General features: G+C 49.1%; 1 protein-coding gene across 2 annotated transcripts in view; it reads left to right on the forward strand.

The window, feature by feature from the left end:
- Nucleotides 1–14,955, forward strand: part of KCTD16 (potassium channel tetramerization domain containing 16) — a 67,841-nt gene extending 52,886 nt beyond the window's left edge. For both annotated transcript variants that reach the window (XM_032196959.1, XM_032196961.1), the window contains exon 3: nucleotides 2,729–14,955. In XM_032196959.1, the coding sequence (XP_032052850.1) occupies nucleotides 2,729–3,180 (452 nt within the window). In that variant the 3' untranslated portion in view covers nucleotides 3,181–14,955. The remainder of the gene's footprint in view (nucleotides 1–2,728) is intronic.
- Nucleotides 14,956–18,950: the final 3,995 nt, after the last annotated feature.

Genomic DNA, 18,950 nt, shown 5'->3' on the forward strand with positions numbered 1-18,950 from the left:
TTTTTTTTTCTCCCTACTTTGTAAGAGCTAAAGGACAATTCAATTTTCTCCATAGCATTCTTGCTCTCTTTTGGATTTCCTGATGGACTGCTCTAGCTAGCCTGCTATGTTGTGCTGGTGATGAAAATATGAAGGCCTTTTCTGCACAGAATGTAAGCTTTGTCCCTTTGGTAACTAAAGTGCCAGGAGCGGCATGGGCCGGGCAGCGGGGCTGGCTGCGGTGGTGCTGGCGTGAAGGCTGCCGGTGTGGCCGTTTTGGAGGGCCTTTATCTGCATCTGCAGACTTCCCCACACTTAAAAAGGTGTGAAAATGTATATATGAAGAAGAAATCTGTTTCTAGCACCTGGGCCTGGCCTAGTTTTTGCTGGTTTGCCTCACGAAGAGATGCTTTTCTGCCTCCCAGCTCGCATGCAGCATGCCCACAGTTGCTGAATATTCATTAAGTGAAATTAGCATTTATTAGGCCTTAATTAAGTTATAAAAGGTTTATTCTGCGGTAATGAAGCGTGCACTCCAGAGGTGCCGAATGGCAGCAGGTGGGTCCCTGCCCGTGCCCCATCTCCTCCCCACTGCTGCGGGGGGAGGCGGCGGGGCCGAGCCTGGCGGGGCTGCCGGGCGCGCTGCGGGCCCGAGGGTCCCCGTGGGACCGTGACCAGGAGAGTGAGGCACACCGTGCAGAAATGCCTGCGACTCATGGGTGTGAAAAGAGCTTCCTGGGGAGATGTGGGCAGTGAGACCTCGTCAGGTCTCACGTGGAAGAGCTGCAAGGAGCGTGCCTTGGGCCCACGCAGGGCCAGCCCAGCCACTTCTGCTTGGCTGCCCGGGCAGCTGGCGTGGGCGAGCGCCCGTCCTGTGCCTTCATCCTGAGGGGATCCTCGGGACCAGCCCGCAGTGGAAGCGGTGGTGAAGCACCTGGGCTGTTGTAACCCAGCTTGCAGTGAGGTCTGCCTCTCATTCACACTCACTATTGCCCATGTTTCCTCTTTTCTGAGCCTCAGCATTGGGTACAACAGCTACTGATTAACCAGACAATGTAATTAGGCGGCTGTAGCGATGTCCTGTGCCACGGCAGCAGCCTGGTGCTTGGTGCCTGGTGTTTGCTGTCCAGGCAGTGTTGATGCTCCAGGTGCAGGCAGGAGATGTGCTCCTCAGCTGGGCGGTGGCGCTCACCAGATGCGTCTCCTCTGGGACCCGCTGCTGTCCTTGAGCACATGCAAGCATCAGGGGAAAATGTCTGGCTTTATGGGAGAGCAGGAGAGGAGACAGCAGCGGGGATGCCGTGCAGAGCCTGGCCGGAGGGAGCCAGCTCTGTGCAGGAGCAGCAGTGCTCAGTGGGGCCAGGCCCTTGGGAGGGTTTTGCAGGGAACCTTGGCCAAGCTGCCATGTAGCACGGCTGGCAGGCACGTGTCCGAAACACACGCCTCAGGTTTTTACGAAGGCTCGGTGCATAATGCCTTTGTCAAGGCAAAGCAAATTAGAAGTAATTTCAGTTTAGCCATTATTGACTTTTTTTTCAGACAACATACAGAACAGGTCTTAAATTTAATTTAGCCACACAGCTCGCAGACTGAAAGACTCCTTCATTGTTGTGGAAGAAGAGCAAGGAACAGCTGGGGAGGGGCTTTCCCCCCGGTTTCTGTAAATTGTGTGCATTGTATTCATGGCTACAAAAAAGTTGGAGAAATGGGAGAGCAGGGAAGCTCTGTAACAAGTGCCTCCATGGGCTTGCAGAACCCCTCTCCCCAAGGTCTGTGCAGGGTTTTGGGGTGTGGCAGCAACACTTGCCCCTGTTCCTGGGGTCTCAGGGGGCCGAGGACAGAGCCGCCTCATGGTCCCGGTGCTGTGCATCCCCCCAGCCTGGTCACAGTGCTGTGGCTGCCAGAGGGCTGCCGGTGCTCATGAAAGCAGTGGAGTGCCAGGTGTGCAGGACCGGCCATAGCACCCACATTTCCACCTTATGGGAGAGAGCAGGGCCCGTGTAGCTCGTGGGAAGTTGCTCGGCTACATTATGCTTTTCTTGATCTGGATAATATTACCAATCTGCACGAGCTGGAAATGATAATTACATTTTAGTGGAAAGACGGATGCTTCCAAATGACATTTAAATCCATCATTATCACAGCGGTTTGGTCAGGGAACAGTTTTTATCAATGCCAGCTCTTCCCCTTTGTCGTGGATTATTGCATTCCGGCAAGTCTCCAGCTGGAAAAAAAAAAAAAAAATCAAGCCATGTGCTATATGAATCGGGAAATAAATTAAATTCTGTTCAGGGGTTCCCATCACCGATGGATTATGCAAATGAAGGAGTGCTTTTCCCAGAAGCCTCCCATCTCAGGGGGACGAGCCCTCCTGCACGGGCGCCAGCAGCAGCAGTGAGGGCAGGGGCCGGGGGGCTCCACTGGCCTGGTGCCCACAGTACAGGGGCTGCTCCGGTTGCACAGTCCTGCAGACAAAGGTATTATTGAGCCCCAGTGAAGAAAAGATGTCTGGAGAAGTCAGTGCTGCTAATTTTTTTTATTGCCAGTAATTGAAAAGTAAATTTCCTGCACACTACTGCCAGGAGGCTGGGGCGGATGCAGGAGCTCCAGGCCCGGTGACGGTGGGGCCCCGAGGGCTTTGCTCTGGTCCAGCCGAGCAGCTCCCCGTGGGTGAACGTGGCTGTGGGGAGCGAGGGGAGGAGGCTGGCAGCTCGCAGCAGTCTAACCCCGCTCTCTCTCCGTCTCACAGGTGAGCCATCCCGCTGGTCCTCGTCCCACTGCGACTGCTGCTGCAAGAACGGCAAAGGCGACAAGGAGGGCGAGAGCGGCACGTCCTGCAACGAGCTGTCGACATCCAGCTGTGACAGCCAGTCGGAGGCCAGCTCCCCGCAGGAGACCGTCATCTGCGGCCCCGTCACGCGCCAGCCCAACATACAGACTCTGGACCGGCCGGCCAAGAAGGGCCCGGTGCAGCTGCTGCAGCAGTCCGAGAGCCGGCGGAAGAGCGACCTGCTGCGGACTCTCACCTCGGGCTCCAGGGAGTCCAACTCCAGCAAGAAGAAGGCGGTGAAGGAGAAGCTCTCCATCGAGGAGGAGCTAGAGAAATGCATCCAGGATTTCCTCAAAATCAAAATCCCAGACAGGTTTCCGGAAAGAAAGCATCCCTGGCAATCGGAACTGCTGCGGAAGTACCACCTATAGGCTCTGGGCAGGAAGGCGTGGAGCCTGATTGCCATTACTGCAAGATACTAAGTGATACAAAAATAATTCCCAACAATAATTATTTGTTAGGTCACAAAAAAAAAAAAGAAATCCATCTCTATAGTACTGCCTAATTTGCCTATTTCACCTTAACATTTATAGTCATAGGGTTACGATATTTTTCCAGTCGTGGAAGCACAATGACAAATGCTTTTATTTGTAAACTCTGAGTCTTACACAAGCTGAATACCTTAAGGGCACAACAATACCGACAACACAAGATGCTCGTGTGCAGATGCTGCTGGTGCCAGTGGGAACACACAGGCAGCGGCCGGGCGGCATGCCTTCTGCATCCCCCTGCCAGCTCGGTGGTTTAGAGGGGTGTGCACTGCTCACAGGAGCAAGCTATGCCGTGGCAGTTTACCTTAAGCACGTGTGTATATATATATGTGCATATATATATATGTGTGTATATATATCTCTGTGTATATATATATGTATATATATATATCAATATATATTGCTTAAAGATTTTCTGGCTCTCTCCTTGTAACTGCACTTTCTCAGAAAAGAGCATTTTTTTAGCAGCTGTAGATGTTCCAGTTCTTCTTCAGGTCTTTGAGGGTTGAATAGTAAAGAAACCCCAGGAGAAACCCCATCACACTGCCTCTCACTCTTTTTTTCCCCTTCTCTGAGACACTGTAAATGCATTTCAGTGGAGACCAGGGACAAGTGTGTGGGTCTTTGTTGCCATCAGCAAAATATTCCATTTGTTTCTGGTGAGCTCATTCCATCTGCGTCCTCCCCACGCCTCTTGTTGTGCTCCTCCAGGCTTTCTGGTGACAGCAGGCTCAACCTGTAATGCTTCCAGCGGAAAGACAGAGGAACGTTTCCAGGCGGAGTGAGGGCAGGTGGAGCAGCAGTGCGGTGAGGGTGGCGGGTCTCTGCCTGCCTGCCAGGCACGTTTGCCAGCAGTGCCTGGCTCGAGCCGGCAGGATGAGCAGACGCTCGGTCCCATCCAGCACAGAAGCAAATACAAGAAATTATCAGCCTAACAAGATACGTTTAATGCTTTGACTGGCAGGGAATCAATTGCTAGAGGACAGGAGCAGCGCTGTTGCAGCTACGTGCATTTCAAGAGAAAATTGAAAATCAAGAAGGACGTAGCCATATTCCGTTACAAAGGTGCTGTCTGCATGCAGGTCCTGTTCACAGCCCATGGCATGAGGCAGCAACCATGCTGAGCATGCCCTGGGGCCCACAGGAAGGTGGGAGCCCACGGAAGGGCTGTGGGTACACATCAGTAGCCAGCAGCAGGGGCTGGGGAGCAGAGAGCCCTGAGACCGGGGTCTGAGCTCCGTGGGGAGCCCAGGGTGCTGGGGCCGGCCGGGGGGCTGCAGAAGAGCGAACTGCTCCAGATAACTGGCGTTGGCTGGGAACGAGCTGCTAGAGTACTTGAGAGAAATTATTCATTTTCTAAAGGCAGGAAAGGAAGGATACATATATATGGGAACAGATAGTGCTGGTAACAAACCACTGGTTCTGACTTATTTAGCATCCTCCAGGTTCCAGAGCTCTTGAATTTCAGACTGCTGTGGGAGATGATGTCAAGTGTGCACAAATTATTTCTGCTGATCTTAATGCAGTTTCAGTAAGGTGGTTCTTTTGTGCTCGTAAGGCTCTGTTGTTCCCACACAACAGGCGAGGGAGTCTTTGTTTTGCCAGATGAGTCCTAAGGTCCGCATGAGCACAGCTTCATAGCCATCGCTTGGCTGTAGATGTCAAGCAGGAGTTTATGGTGAGGATGCAAATTTTACCAGCAAACAAGGAAGCAATACGTGTCCAGAGCGATCCTTAAGCACAAGCTGGCTGCAAGGAGGGGAACAAAACCTCCCAGCAATACATCTCCAAGTCACTGGAGAGCACAGTTTGGAGGTGGCAGTTTGGCATCATCTCTGCTGTGGTTTTTACCAAGATTTTACATGTGAGATGCTCGTATCTGCCTCCTCTTAGCAGTGTGTTGGTTTATAACATTTCCCCCCTGCCCTGGCACCAAGGCACAGTTTTGACAGAACTGGGGAGCAAATGGGGCTCTCCCACAGGATTTGCAGCCATGTGCGCAGTTCAGGGTGGATCATGCAGCTGAAACCTTGCAGCTTCCCTCACTCCAGGGCATTCCCTGGCTTCTTTTCACATCATAAGTATTTGGGCTATAAAATACAAGTGACAGGGTGAAAGAATGGTGCTGGGTGTGCCTGTGTGCGCCTTCCCAGAGTGATGCTGGGGGTCTACAGGGCTGCGGGATGATTAATAACTGTGGAAAAATTAGACCCAATGAAATACACCCAAATGGGCTTGATTTATGTGACCTTCATGTCTTCAGTTTTAGATGAAATGGTTATTACTCTCCAGCGCTACAGAAATAAAGGTCTTAAACCTCAGTAACCATGGGCAGCCCAGCCCGCAAGGAAGCACAGAGCTGTGTCACCGGTTGGATGGGTGTGCGAGGAGCGGGGGTGCCCAGGCACACGCGGGTGCACACGTGTGGGTGTGCTGTGTGTGTCCCTACACGTGTCTGTGTTTCTGCAGGGCTCTAACCCCGCTGTAACTTACATTGTGGTATTGCACAGGGTAGTTTAGCACTGGGGGTTGTGCTTCGTGGCTTTTTGTTTCAGGCTGACTGGCAAGCTCACCCGAGCCCTTGTGCAGGTGGCAGGAGCTGTCTGCCCGCCCTGGATGGGAGTTTGGCGACACGTGGGATGCTGCACAGCATCCGCTCCTGCTGCCCGCCTTTGTCCCAGATGTCCCCTTCCTGTCCCCCTGCCTCAGCTGCTCTTCCAGAGCCAGGCTTTGGGCACGTCCCTGTGCACCATCACCAGCCGCAGGGTCCCCCAGGGCGTGGAGCATTACTTGGGAAGACCTCTTCCCTAAAATAATGTCATACATACATACACATGCATATACACACAGATACAAAGATATACACAGATATACAGCTAGAGAGATTTGTACATGCACCTTGGGAGGCAAGGCGTGAATTCATGCCTCGGAGGCAAGGTTCGTTCTGCGCCCGCAGGAGCTGGCACTGCTCACCGATCGTGGGGGCGGGAGGTACCTGCAGCAGGGGTACCGAGCAGCTTGCTGTGCCCCTCGCCAGCTTGGCAGTGAGATGTGGTCACTGCTCGGCCCCAGGGCACCGTCCTCCCGCTGGGCTCCTCCTGGGCTCTGCAGAGGCGGGTGGCCACGGGCAGGATGCGGCCCTGCTCCCACTCGTGGCTGAGCCAAGGCGATGAGGGCGAGACAGGAGGTGGAGGTGATGCAGTGGGGAAATGGGACGGGAATAACAAAATTTTCTAAAACGTAGCTGGCTTTTGACTCTAAAAATATTTGGCTCAATTCTAATTTGTTTCAGTGAAAGAACCTCTGCCGATCCGTAGGACATTGTTGGTCACTTACTGGTAGCAAGCCAAAATGACACTCAGTTAACAGAGGACTTTATTCTTTCTCAAATATCTGGGGAGCAAACTGGTATTTGAGCTACTTTCCATGCATAACTAAGACCAAATATGAGTTCTGTTGAAATTAAATTGAAAACATACATTGACTTCAGTGGGACTGAGACTCCTAAAATGCCTTTTCTCACACACAAAAAAAAAAGGGCAATTGTGTCGGTGAAGATGAGAGAAGGCCATTAAACTGTAATAACATTCACATCCACTCACACCGTTCACTACATCTACGTGCAGCAACCGGGACTTGCCGTTCAGCGGCGGGGTTGTGGAGCCAATTTTTGGCTGCCTCGGCATGCCCCAGGGGGCCTGCTGAGGATGCTGGCAGGGGGCAGCTGCGTGTGGCCGGGGGGACAGGGAACTGGTGCGTGGTGGCACCCCCGGCTTGGGCTGCTCCTGGTGCAGCCCCACGCAGCCCCGCCAGCCGCTCTCTGCCACAATTAGCGGTGTTTGCAGGGCCGTCGCTGCAAACCCAGCCACCTCGAGGACTCGGACATCAGAGGGAGACAGAGGCAGAACGTGTGAGTTTACACAGATCCATGTGGACCAAATTATTTCTTTCCCCTAGGTCATGCATGCCCCATATAGACACTTCACAGTACTCTGATGGAAATGTTTTGGGTTAATTCTAGTTTTGTGAGGTAGTTTGTTCCTTCTCTCTGCAAAGCTGTAGGCTGAAGGAGAAAAATAGGTTGATCTGTATTGGCAGAGACCTCGATGTAAGCAAGACCTTCAGCCAGCTCCCATTGCTCTCCTAGCCCCGGGAAGGCTGAAGAAACCTTTCCAATTTCCCACCCTGCCGTGAAGCCCTTTCCATCGTTGCAAGTATGCACGTGGACTTGACATTCAGAGTACTTTATGCATAAGGCCCCATGTATATCATGGTACAAAATAATTGTCCAGTCTTATGGATAGTTTATGCCCCAACGGGGTTTTGTAGATTAATAGTAAAAGAACAAAAAAGCACTTTTAAATTATTTATATTATAAAAAGACATTCTTTATTTTTCTTGGCATCGATATCACTTAGCTAAAAATCAGTTTATAAGAATGCTATTACAGATTTTAAACTATAGCAATGATAAAGCAAACACGAAAAAGCGGAGTTCAGAGCTGAGCAGAGGCCAAACCTCCCGGCACGAGGCAGCGGGAGCACGGGGCCCGCCGAGGGCTCCCCTCCTGCCCAGGTCGTGCAGCCACACGTGCGCTCGGGGGGGCAAATGCCGCCAGTGCAATATTCTCACAGCCAACACAGGATGTAGAGGGGGGTTTGGTGACTTGTGACTTTGTGATCTCTACGGGGCCTTGCTCATGTTACATTTTCGGACCTCATACAAGCACTTAATGACTTTGCCGAGGCTGAGTCAGTCTGTTGCACATTGATGTAGATTAAGTGGCACCCACTGAATTACCTCTTCTACTTTCCGACGTGGTTCACTTGTACATAAGTGTAATGTCAAATTGTTTACAGGTTATTTTGTGCGTAATTGTGGAAACAAAAATTTTAACTACAAATTTAAAGGAATTGATTTTACTGGAAGGTGTTAAAAAAAAATGAATGTGCTTAATACAGTATAGACATCATTGATTATGGTCTCACATGAATGCATGTATCTCCGTGTTGTCAGTCCCCACCAGTGAGGTTATTGGCAATATTCTGCAGTCTGTGAATAGCAAATATGCATAAACTACTGTGACTCTGACAAATATAACTCAGTAACTGTTTCTACTGTGGTATGTAAAAAAACAAAACAAACAAAAAAAATCAACCTGTAGCTTTTAGCCTGCTGTATTTCCCTGGTACAAAGAACACCGAGACAGAAAGAGACAAGTTGGGAAAAACCAAAGCAGTCACACCCGTGACCTGGGCAGAGTCACTTGCCCAGTGGCTCCTGCCAGGTGGCTTTGGTCCCGCTGCCAAAAAAGCCTGCGTGCAGAGGCTCTGAGGTAGTAAACCACGTGTTGCTGTTGCCCTTCTGCTCCAGCGTCATGGCTGGCAGAAGAGCCAACCTTTTGTTTAGGATCCCGGTAAATGAAGAGAGGAATTATATATTCATGGCTCTGATAAGTGGGTCAGGTGTTACACGATACGCTGCAGAAATGTACAGCTATCAGCACTGTGGTGCTGGGTGGCTGAAATCTGCAGCTAATCTGTGTCTGCCATCCAGATCTGTGCGGATACACTGCAAGAGCACAGACAAGAATAAATAAGTTGGTATCCTTCACCTGTCATATATATACACACATAGATAGATAGATAGATACATACATGCTTTCTTGCCCACTGTAATTTAGCATTGCTTCCTGTTAACCAGTTCTTTACAGATTGGGGATAATTCTCTGATTAAATTTTTGAGTTTTATTTTCCTCGTTTATTTCTGTGAGAGGCTGAAAGCACCAGTTCAGTGATTGCAGGCTGGCATCCTTCTTCCTCCCCACCTTGAACAGGGATTTTCTGATGCCGTGATTGGAAAGTACTGTCACCAGCAGCAATACATCTGGAAGAGCCATTGTTGCATCAGGGGTTACCTGCCAAAGTATTTCCAAGCATACTTTGAAATACTTTATTGTGCTTTTAAGGCTGCCCCGTGAAGGGAAGGAATGCAATTCTACATTCTTGGAATGACAGACGTGTAACTTGTGTTCACTGTCACGTTTCCTTCCACCCTTCTCGGGGGTAGTTGCAGCATGGCACCGCTGGTCTCTGCATTCTCATCGCTCCTCCACGCTAACATGACTCAAATAGAGAAGCATAGCTGTAGGCAAGCTGGGGCTGGAAGAGCCAGAAAAGCAGGCAATTGCTCACTTGTGTGGCTGAATATCCTGGGATGATTTTTTTTTTTTTTAATTATTTTTAATCTTTGGTACTTGGCTGATCTCCAGTGGAGCCCTTTCTGACGGTCCCTTCCTGGGAGCAGGCGAGCAGACCCTGGATTTGTGGAGCTCATCCCATCTGGTGCCTTGCCGAGCAGGGATTCGGGTGCTGCAGTGTCTGCACAAGCATAAGGGAGGCAAAGCCCTTCTGGAAGCTCATCTTGGATGGCGAGGCCTGTGCGAGCAGCCACAGCCACCTGCAGACGGCTGGGGACAGCGAGCTGGGCAGGACGGCAGAGGACGGAGCCTTCTGGTGGGATGAGCTCACATCTGGATCGGCGACCCCGGGACTGGAGCCGAGGGGACAGGGAGAAGGGCGGCAGTGGGGAGCTGCTGGGCCAGCCAGGGGCGGCCGCGATCATGGCTCGCTCAGCAGTGCGCTGGTCATCAGAGAAATCAGAAGAGGAGATGCTGCTATTACCAGATTTTTATTAGAAACGACACAGGTTACTTTTCCAGGTAGGCTTTTTTGTCCTACTGATATATATCCAAATTATTGCAAGTGTTCAGAGCTGGTAACAGCAACCAGTAACAGCAAACAGCTGGGATCCAAGTGTCTGTGGAAATGCTGCACCAGTGTATGGTATGGATGAGATCTTTGTGACTAATGGACTTTGACTTTGCAGAACTTTTTTTTTTTTTTTTTTTTTTTTTTTTTTCCAGACAATTTGGAATAAACAAAATGTATTTTTTTTTGTTCCCTTTTTTATGTGAAACTACAAATCTCGTTTTGTCTGACCTGAAATGACAGCAATGTTTCACTTCAAATGACAACAAAATTAATAACAATTTGTTACACCCCTCTTTGTTCTGTTTTTTTCTTAGTTAGACCAGTTTTGAACTGTTGGTCTTCTGAGAATAGAAGTTGAATCATTCACTCCTAAAATGACAAGTTACTCATTTTTGCACATTTCACCATGCTCTCTTGTGCCCTTTTTCTCAGCCATTGCTTCTTTCCAGACCCACCATGCATTCCCAAATGCCCCCAGCTCCCTGAAGGGGCTGGCTTCTGCCCCCCAGCCTGGCCACCACCTCATGTCTGCTGGCTGTGAGCCCCTAGCGAGCACCGCCGCTGTTCCCAGAGCAGAGCAGCGCTCCTGGGGGCTGGCTCCCCTGCACCCCCAGCCAGTTCTGCTAGATGCCCCTCACAGCAACCATGACAACTCTGCTCCTTCCAACAACTGTGTCTCTTCGTAATACACTGTGGCTTTTTCAGAACAGCACATTTTTTCTGAAAATATTTTAAGCAGCTCTACTTGTTTGCCTGTGCCAATGTAAGCCATGCTCTGAGGTTTAGCATTATCAGGGATGCACACAGGCATCTTGTCCATGATGCTGCAGGCAGACCATACTGATTTTTCCCAGGAAAAAGTCCTGTACAACTGCCCAAGCTTCTGGGAGCTGTACTGAGGTGTTCTGGGCAGTTTCCATTGCCCAGAAAGACACAAAGAAAAGAAGAAAAAAAACAATTCAAGATCAAAGTTTGTTTTGTAAAAATTATTTGCTTTCCTTTGCTGGCTCAAGAGATCACAAGCAGAGCAGTAGCACTCTACCTGTTCTTTCACTTCTTTCAACTTCATTTAATTATGCTAATACTTCATTATGTCGAGGCAGTGCTGGGGGTAGCCACGGGGAAACCAAGCTCTAAGAGCATGCGTCAGTACGGCGCTGTCGTGGCTGCAGGGCCGCAGGTACCAGGTGCCAGCAGACAGCTCTTCAGCACCAGCACGCTCCGTGCTGCATAACAAAAGCCAATTAGCAAGGCTCCATCTCCCTGGTAATAAATCTTAAGAGAAGCTGAACTGTTTTGGAATACATTATTTTCTTCATTTCTTTTCATGTACGAAGGAATCAAAAAGCTTGCTCTTTATTGATAGCTGAGGTGAAGCCAAATTCCAGCGGTCGCGAGGAAAAGGCCCTGTTCACATCTCAGCCCAGCCTTCCCCTGCTTGCCCCTCTGCAGCACGCAGAGTGCTGTGGTGTCTCATCTCCCTTTTCATCTTGCCCAGCCCTTCCCGTCTGTAAGGGAGGAGAAGGCACCGATGCAGCCACCACGGCTGGTGGAGGCCTCCTGCCCGCAGGGCACAGCTCTGCTGCCCCATGCCCCGGCAGTGGGGGGCTCAGCTCTGCAGGTGCCCACAGGTTTCTGGGGCAGGAAGCTGAATTTTTGCTATTCCTAGCACTTCTCAGTACTGTCTCCTTCTTCTGTAAGAGAGGGTGAGAAAGAGCAGTGGGTATTCAGATTAGAGTACCTGTATGATAATTACTGCAGGTTTAATTACCTCCCCTGCACACTGCGCAATGTGCATGGAAAGTAGGAGTGATGCGTTTTGATACCAGGTGGTATCAGAAAATAATTTTAATCTGCCTTACAACTATATAATTAAAGGATCTAATATATAGAAGTATATATATACACACAGACGTATATATTTCTGTTTCTTGCCGATCGATTCACAGCGGTTCGGGCCCGTGAGAGCCAGCAGGCCGGCGGCAGCAGGCCAGGCACGGCCAGCTCTGCGCGGTGCGGCTGTGCTGCTCTGGGTGCCGCGGGGAGACCGGCACCAACCCCTTGTGCACACACTTTGGAGGGGAGGACACCTCTCCTGGGTGGACAGACACCCAACATGACATGCCATCCAAGCAGTTATACAGTGAGGAAGGTTTTGGGGAGGGCTCCGCTGCCAGTCTGCTTCCTTTCTGCTGGCTGCTCTCAGCAGTTCCACCAGATCAAGGGGCAGGCTGAGCAGGGAGTAACCGAGCAGGCCATGGGCTTGGCAGAAATGGGGATGAATCATTGCTGTGCCCCAAAACCAGAGGGAACTGAGCTTGGCAGCGTGCCTGGTGGAGGAGGAAGAGCCTCCCCACAGGCAGGCAGCACAGGGGGCTGCAGGGTAAAGACGAGCCCTCCTGCAGTTTGCAGCCAGTCCTCGCTGCTTGCGCTGCTTCTGCTCCTGCTCCTGAGAGCTGAGGGACTGGTGCTGGCAGCAGCCGCCCCTCAGGCTCCTCCGGTCAGACAGAGTGCAGGGGAGAAATCTGTAAATACAGCAGGTTAAAAACTGGCAAAGTAACTGCGGATCTGTATTTAAAGCAGATGTTTCCCATGTTTTGTAGTATCGTTTTATTGATAAATAAAAATTGACCAAAGACAAAAAGGCATTTGGCATTGTGTGTGTGACCTGGGTCAAGCCGCTTGCTTGGACCCGCTCATGGCGAGGGGCCATGCGGTGCTGCCCGAGCAGCTGCACAGCAGGGGCTGCAGGCACGGGGGTGGCCATAGGGACCCCTCCTCATCTTCTGGCAGCACCCTGGGGGGTGGCGGTGGTCCCAAGGGCGTCTCTGAGAGCGCTGCAACGTGGTGGTGCAGCTGCTGCTCCTCATACGCCTGACGCGGAGCCAGCATGGTCAGCCCCGCGCACCTTCGCGTGCAAAAACGAGAGAAAAGCAGGACACGGGCCTGATCCTGCTGCTTCGCAGAATTCTGACAAGGGAAGAAAATACCTGGAATTAGCAGTTTGGTCCCTCAAAATTTGGAGAGGAAGAATCAATGTGCAATTTTGATCACGTCCATTCCCAACCTGAGAGGAACACTGCATCGTGTGTACTGGAAAATAGCCTTCCTGCTGCCGCCTCGTCTCCGCAGAGCAACATTTGCGTGCCTGACGGCAGAATGACAAAGCGGCAGCTCAGATGCTTGTGGAGGTGGGTGTGAAGCTGGGGGATCAGATGCTGCGGGCGGCAGGCTGGAGCTGATGACCTCCGGAGGAATCTTCCAACCTGGCGTGCTGCGTGGGACGGGGAGCAGAGGAAGGCAGAGCCGGTCAGCCGCTGCAAGGCAGGAGGGAACTGGAGAAGGAACACGGGGAAGGGGGTGACAACAAAAATATCACTAGTGGCTGACAAATTATCCCCAAATGTTGAGGATTTTAAGGCACATCAAGACACACAAAACTTGAAGCGGTGTAACCGCATGTAAATTAGCCGCATCCCAAAGAAATGCTTGAGAGTAATAGTTTCATCAGAGACTCATTAAAATCACTAAAAATATTTGCAACACAAACATGTTTTATGTGACATAAACTTTGCACCTTTGCAGCTGTAGTTTTATTATTATGCCCATATTTTGTGAGGGGAAACTGAGGCACAGCTGTTAGAATTATTTTGCCTTAGAGATCACAGCAAGCAGTAGCCAGAGGTACTAAAAGCATCTCATCTTGTCTAACTCCCAGTCAGGTGTGCCTGTGCTGCACCAGCCTGCCAAATATAAACCCTTTATCAGATTTTATTTAGTCTTTACTGAAGCAAAACATTCACTGACTTCAAGATTTAGTGCTGATGGTGCTGGGAAGCCAATACCTGGGATCCTGCGAATGTCCATTTACCCATGAAATAGAGCTGGGCACATAGAAAGCGTGCAGCAAGAAATCGTGTTTCAGATTTAACCCCTTTCACCACCTGGGGAGCGTTTACAGAGGTCTTCTCTCTGTAGACACCGTTGGAGTGTCAAAAATTATTTAGCGTATTTTAATGTAAACATTTTTTTGCATATGGATTTGCTGACCTGCTGAACATCCAATGACGAGATTATTTCTGTGTTTGCTCTGTCGTCTTAGACCTCATTTAAAATCCTGGAACCCAGATATTAGCACATCAGGTTCCTGCCATGCTGTGCTATGAGGCAGCAGCCCCGGGAGGTTTCTCCCAGAGGAGGAAGGCCACCAGGCTAACCGCAGGCACACCAGCAGCCTGCTCTGGCACCGTCCCTTCCCAGGCTGGCTGGAAGACATGCATTATCTGAAATGTAATTTCTGCTTTCTCTATGATCCTGTCCATGTTAGTCGAAGTCATTATTAAGCTACTCTAATTATTTTTAAAAATCCAATAAAGTCATCTAATATGTGCAATGCTAATGTAAAGTATTGGGAATAGTCTGTAGTTTAGTGGTATTAGCAGTGCTAAAATAAATGGTGCTACTCATGAAGCTGTGCACTTTAATGTTCACCATTAGCTGAAATAACTGTTCTTGATCTGTTTATAGTTATTCACTAGGACATTATATCTGAGCCCTTCTTACCTCTTCTATTAGACACTGTCCTATTGTGAGTGCCGTCAGCACCCACAGAATTTTACTCCGCAGCTGAAGGGGAAAGGCAGCTGTGGGGTGCCCCTGGGAGGAGCCCCCGAGGCCGCACAGCCCCTGGCTTGGACAGCAGGCGCCAGAGATGGGTCCCACATCTCCTGAGCTTGCAGCTCTTGCAGGAGAGCTGCGGCAGTCCCCAGCCATCACCAGGGGCAGCCTGACCCCACCCAGCAGGTCCCCCAGCCCCTGCAGGATACTCCTCGAGTTGTCATTGCTGTCTGTGTTTGCAGGAAGACAAAAAAAGAAAAAAAAAAAAAAAAAAACAACAACAACAACACATCCCTCCCTTCTTTCCTGGCAAAGACATTGTTTGAAACATTGTCCCTGACTGCCGTGGCAGTAAGACTTAGCCCCCTGCACTCCAGAAGCCTGGATGCCTTCAGCCACACTTCTCCCTCTGCCCTGAGGTCTTCACTTTGCCCTGCAGCTTCGTATCGTTCTCGGGACTGTTCTCCTTACCTGACTTATCCCACACACAGTTACTGCCACATTTGTCACTACATGACAATTTAGCTTTTCAGGTTGTTCGCAAATCTAATATATTGACCTAATTATCTACAGAAATCATTCTATCCTGTGCCAGCCTCTTCATGCACTTGCACAGCTTTTAGCCAAAACAGAGGACTGAAGATTTTCCCTCATAATGTCATATATTTTTAATCAGTCACATCTCCATGTCATATCTAATACCTTTCTTTTTGTCTAGGGCAAGCTTCCCTGAGCACAGAAAATTCTTCACCTCTTTACCTCCGCTACTGCTTCAAGCTGCTTGTCATGCCCGGCGTTGCGTTCAGTATTCATACTTATCTCTCAGTCACAAGCAGGTTTATTTTTTCAGCAGTAGGGCTGAGAAGTAAATCCAGCTAACAATGCAGAACTAAAACCTGGCAGTTTAATTGCAGTTGTTCAGTATGCCTCCCCAGCAAGGAAAACACGAGCGAGAACATTTCTTTCCCCACCTCCCTGGTGCAGCAGGTACTTGTCACTGCGACTGCTTCCCCTGTGCTGCAGAGACCCCCAGCACAGGGGGCTGCCAGCTCCCCACCTGCTCCAAGCTCTTATTTACTTACTTTACTTACTTACAACGAGGAACAGGTAGCTCGGTCACCATCTGGAGATAACCGACTGATACTGAGTATATCGAACAGAAGAATAGAGCAGTGTTGGAAGTGATCTTAAAAGGCACCTGGTCTGGCCTCTTGCCACCGTACAGCTGCATCCAGCCCTGCTGAGGTCTGAACAGCCTGGTTTAGGTATTTCCAGAGAGGGATATTTAGTAGTTTAGTAAACCAATATCACCAGGCTAACAGCCCTCACCAGGAGAACATCCCTGCTGCCTAACATCAGCCTACTGTGCTGGGATATAGAGCTAATACCTACACTGAACGCTAAGGACAATTTTACCATGCAGCTTGTTACGAATTTCAATTATTCAGAGGTTTCTCAAAGCTTCCCCCAGCCCTCCTTTTTTTTTTCTGGTGAGAGCTGCAGTTTGCATGCTTTCATTATAAGCCATTTTCAGTGCTATCTGGAACAGCTCCAGCAGAGTTGGAGCTTTGCTTTCTTTTTTTCCTAAAGACAATATAAGCTGGCATTTGGATGTCTAAGTCTCGGAGGACAGCTCTCAAATAGCAGAGATGCTTTCAAAACCCCCAACTGAATCTGTTTTGGAGAATCTGGTTTTCTGTAAGCCTGTGCAGAGCCTGGATATGGCAAAGATGTTCTTGGCCAAGCAGACGGGCAGGACCCCACCACTTTTCTAGCACTGGCAGGGGCTATCCTAATGCTGAACTCCCTGGCAAGACCCAGCTCCTAAAGCACAGACCAAGCGTGCTGAAATCCCTGCAATGGGCTGTATTCAGCTAAAAATCCACATCTGAAGTAGAGGCACATGCAGTTAGAAAGGGGAAGCTCAGCAGCCTCCAGGGCTCAACCCCAGCACCCAGCTCGCTGCGGGTGCAGGCTCCCGGGGATGCTGCAGCAGGAACAGGGAGGTTTTGTTATGCACTGGAGCTCTGCAGGGAAATGAGACTCACTGGGCCAGAAAGTTTAAATATTCAAAAAGAGTCCAACTCAGTGAGCAAGTAGAAGCATTATTTCTGGTCTCTGATTCCGCCTCAGGAACTGCCTGTACATTTTCTAGTTATTAATGAATGAATAAAGCTCATAAACAGCATTACTTTCCCTTCACCAGTAACTCTGGCCTGGGTTTACTACAGCGTATCCTCACATCAGCAGGAGGGGCGAGGACGTCCCCAGCTCTGGACCAGGCTCTTTGTGCTCTCTGGCTGCTGTGGGTCGGGGGGGTCCTGCAGAGCTAAGGCTCGCCCCTCCTGAGCCTCCCACACTGAGCGCCCGCACTGCCAAAGTCCCTGAGGCTCTCCAAATTAAACAACTAAACAGCAGCTGTCGTCACCTCTGCTGCTGATCTGTGGCTATGCAGACACCCCAAGCACCCTGGAGAAGCAAAGCACTTAGACCACTGAGGCTGGCAGGAGCTGGATCTGTGCTGGACACCACACCAGGGCCAAATAGTGAAATGCACTTCAGGTTTCTGACTTCAACATGCACAAGCTGACATTTAAGCGTTTGGGTTTTTTTTTTTTTTTTTTTTTTTTTTTTTTAATCAGTATAAAGTCATCAGCCTTGAAGCATCACCTATCGGTATGATATCTACACTTCCAGCGGTTCCTGTATTTTTAAAGTTAATTAAGTATTAAATGCTGCATCAGGACCTAGATGTTGAACCCAGTTTCAATAAATTAAACTAAATTTGCTCCTTTGAGTGGCCTCTTTATCAAATATTAAATCATTTCATAACTTCAAACACAGAGAAATATCAAGCTGTTACAGCTTGTAGGGCAACAAGTTCCTGGCTCTGCTCTGCACCCAGAGCTGCAGCTGCAAACAAGCGAATTGGGCGGGGGGCAGCCAAAGCACCTTCTAATTTTTCCAGTTACTCATCTATGCCCTGAAATGGGAGAATGGATATTCACTTTAGACCTACCTGTTAGGGATACAAATGTTATTCTGCTTTTTATAAGGCTGTAATGCTGCAGTTAAGTCCTTCCTGAAATGACAGAACAGGTGAGCTGTTTTCCAGTGATCATTTCTCCAGGCAGACCAGATTTTCATCCTGCAGCCATACTTAGCAGTATTATAACAAATATCCTCCTCCAGGTTAAACCTTCAAAGGCATCCCAAACCATGTATTTAAATGATAGCAAAAAAAAAAATTCCCCTAACTCTTTAAAGGTAATGATCTTCATTTTCATTTTCCACGTTTCTCTCCTTATAATAGCCATGTGCTAAATCTTCATGAGATTTTTATAGTTTCACTGAAGGAATATTTGCATAATTATTAGTGCATAATCTACTTTAATAGTCCCACTGATTTTACTATTATAGTTAAATGTATGTGGTGTCAAATTTAAGCACGTAGAGTTCTGGACAGTTCTTGGACAAATACTGTGCCTGCTGCAAAGAAAGTGAGCCTGTTTTGTCCCGGAGGGGGGGCGGCCTGCCCCAGTACCACGATCCCCCCTCCCTGCGGCAGGTGCTGCTTAACGCTTGGCTCTGGGGACCATGGGTGTGGAGCAGAGCCAATGGAAAATTGTGGGCTTGGTGTTCGGGGTGGGTTTCATGCTAGCTGAATGTGCTCTGGCTTCCTGCTGTCCTCTTTTGGAATCTTCCCCCATGGGGCTGACATGAAAATATATAAAAGGCATCTACTAAAATAAGAATAGTGAGGGGTATGGATGCTGTGATGACAGCAAGTGTATAAGGAGGATATATATCTATATATAGAGAGAGATATAAAAGGAGGAAATTTTGAGGAAAATCATTGAGCTACTGATATTTTCCAACCAGAGCATGTTCTCTTATAAAATGTCATTTCCAGAATTATTATTTTTTTTGACCATTCTAATAGAGACTGATAAATGTTCTTTTCCTTAGGGCTTGTCAAGAACAGAGGTGATTGATGCTGTGCTCAGAAGTAGACAAAAATGTTCAGTACAGCATCTCCAAGTATGAATAATGGTGTAAAGCTAATCTAGACTAAACATTTTTTTTATGTATTTAAAATTCTTACAGCAGCAATTCAGGTGTAAATCATAACCCTCCACGAAAACCATAGTAAAGACTTTTAACTCATAAAATCTGGAAAATTAAGAAAACAAGCAAAAACTGTCTCAAAATATGTAGGTAAAAGTATGGAGTGAATACAGTCTTGGGGCAAAAAGCTTT

Source organism: Aythya fuligula, chromosome 14, assembly GCF_009819795.1.
Source record: "Aythya fuligula isolate bAytFul2 chromosome 14, bAytFul2.pri, whole genome shotgun sequence".
Taxonomy (NCBI): Eukaryota; Metazoa; Chordata; class Aves; order Anseriformes; family Anatidae; genus Aythya; species Aythya fuligula.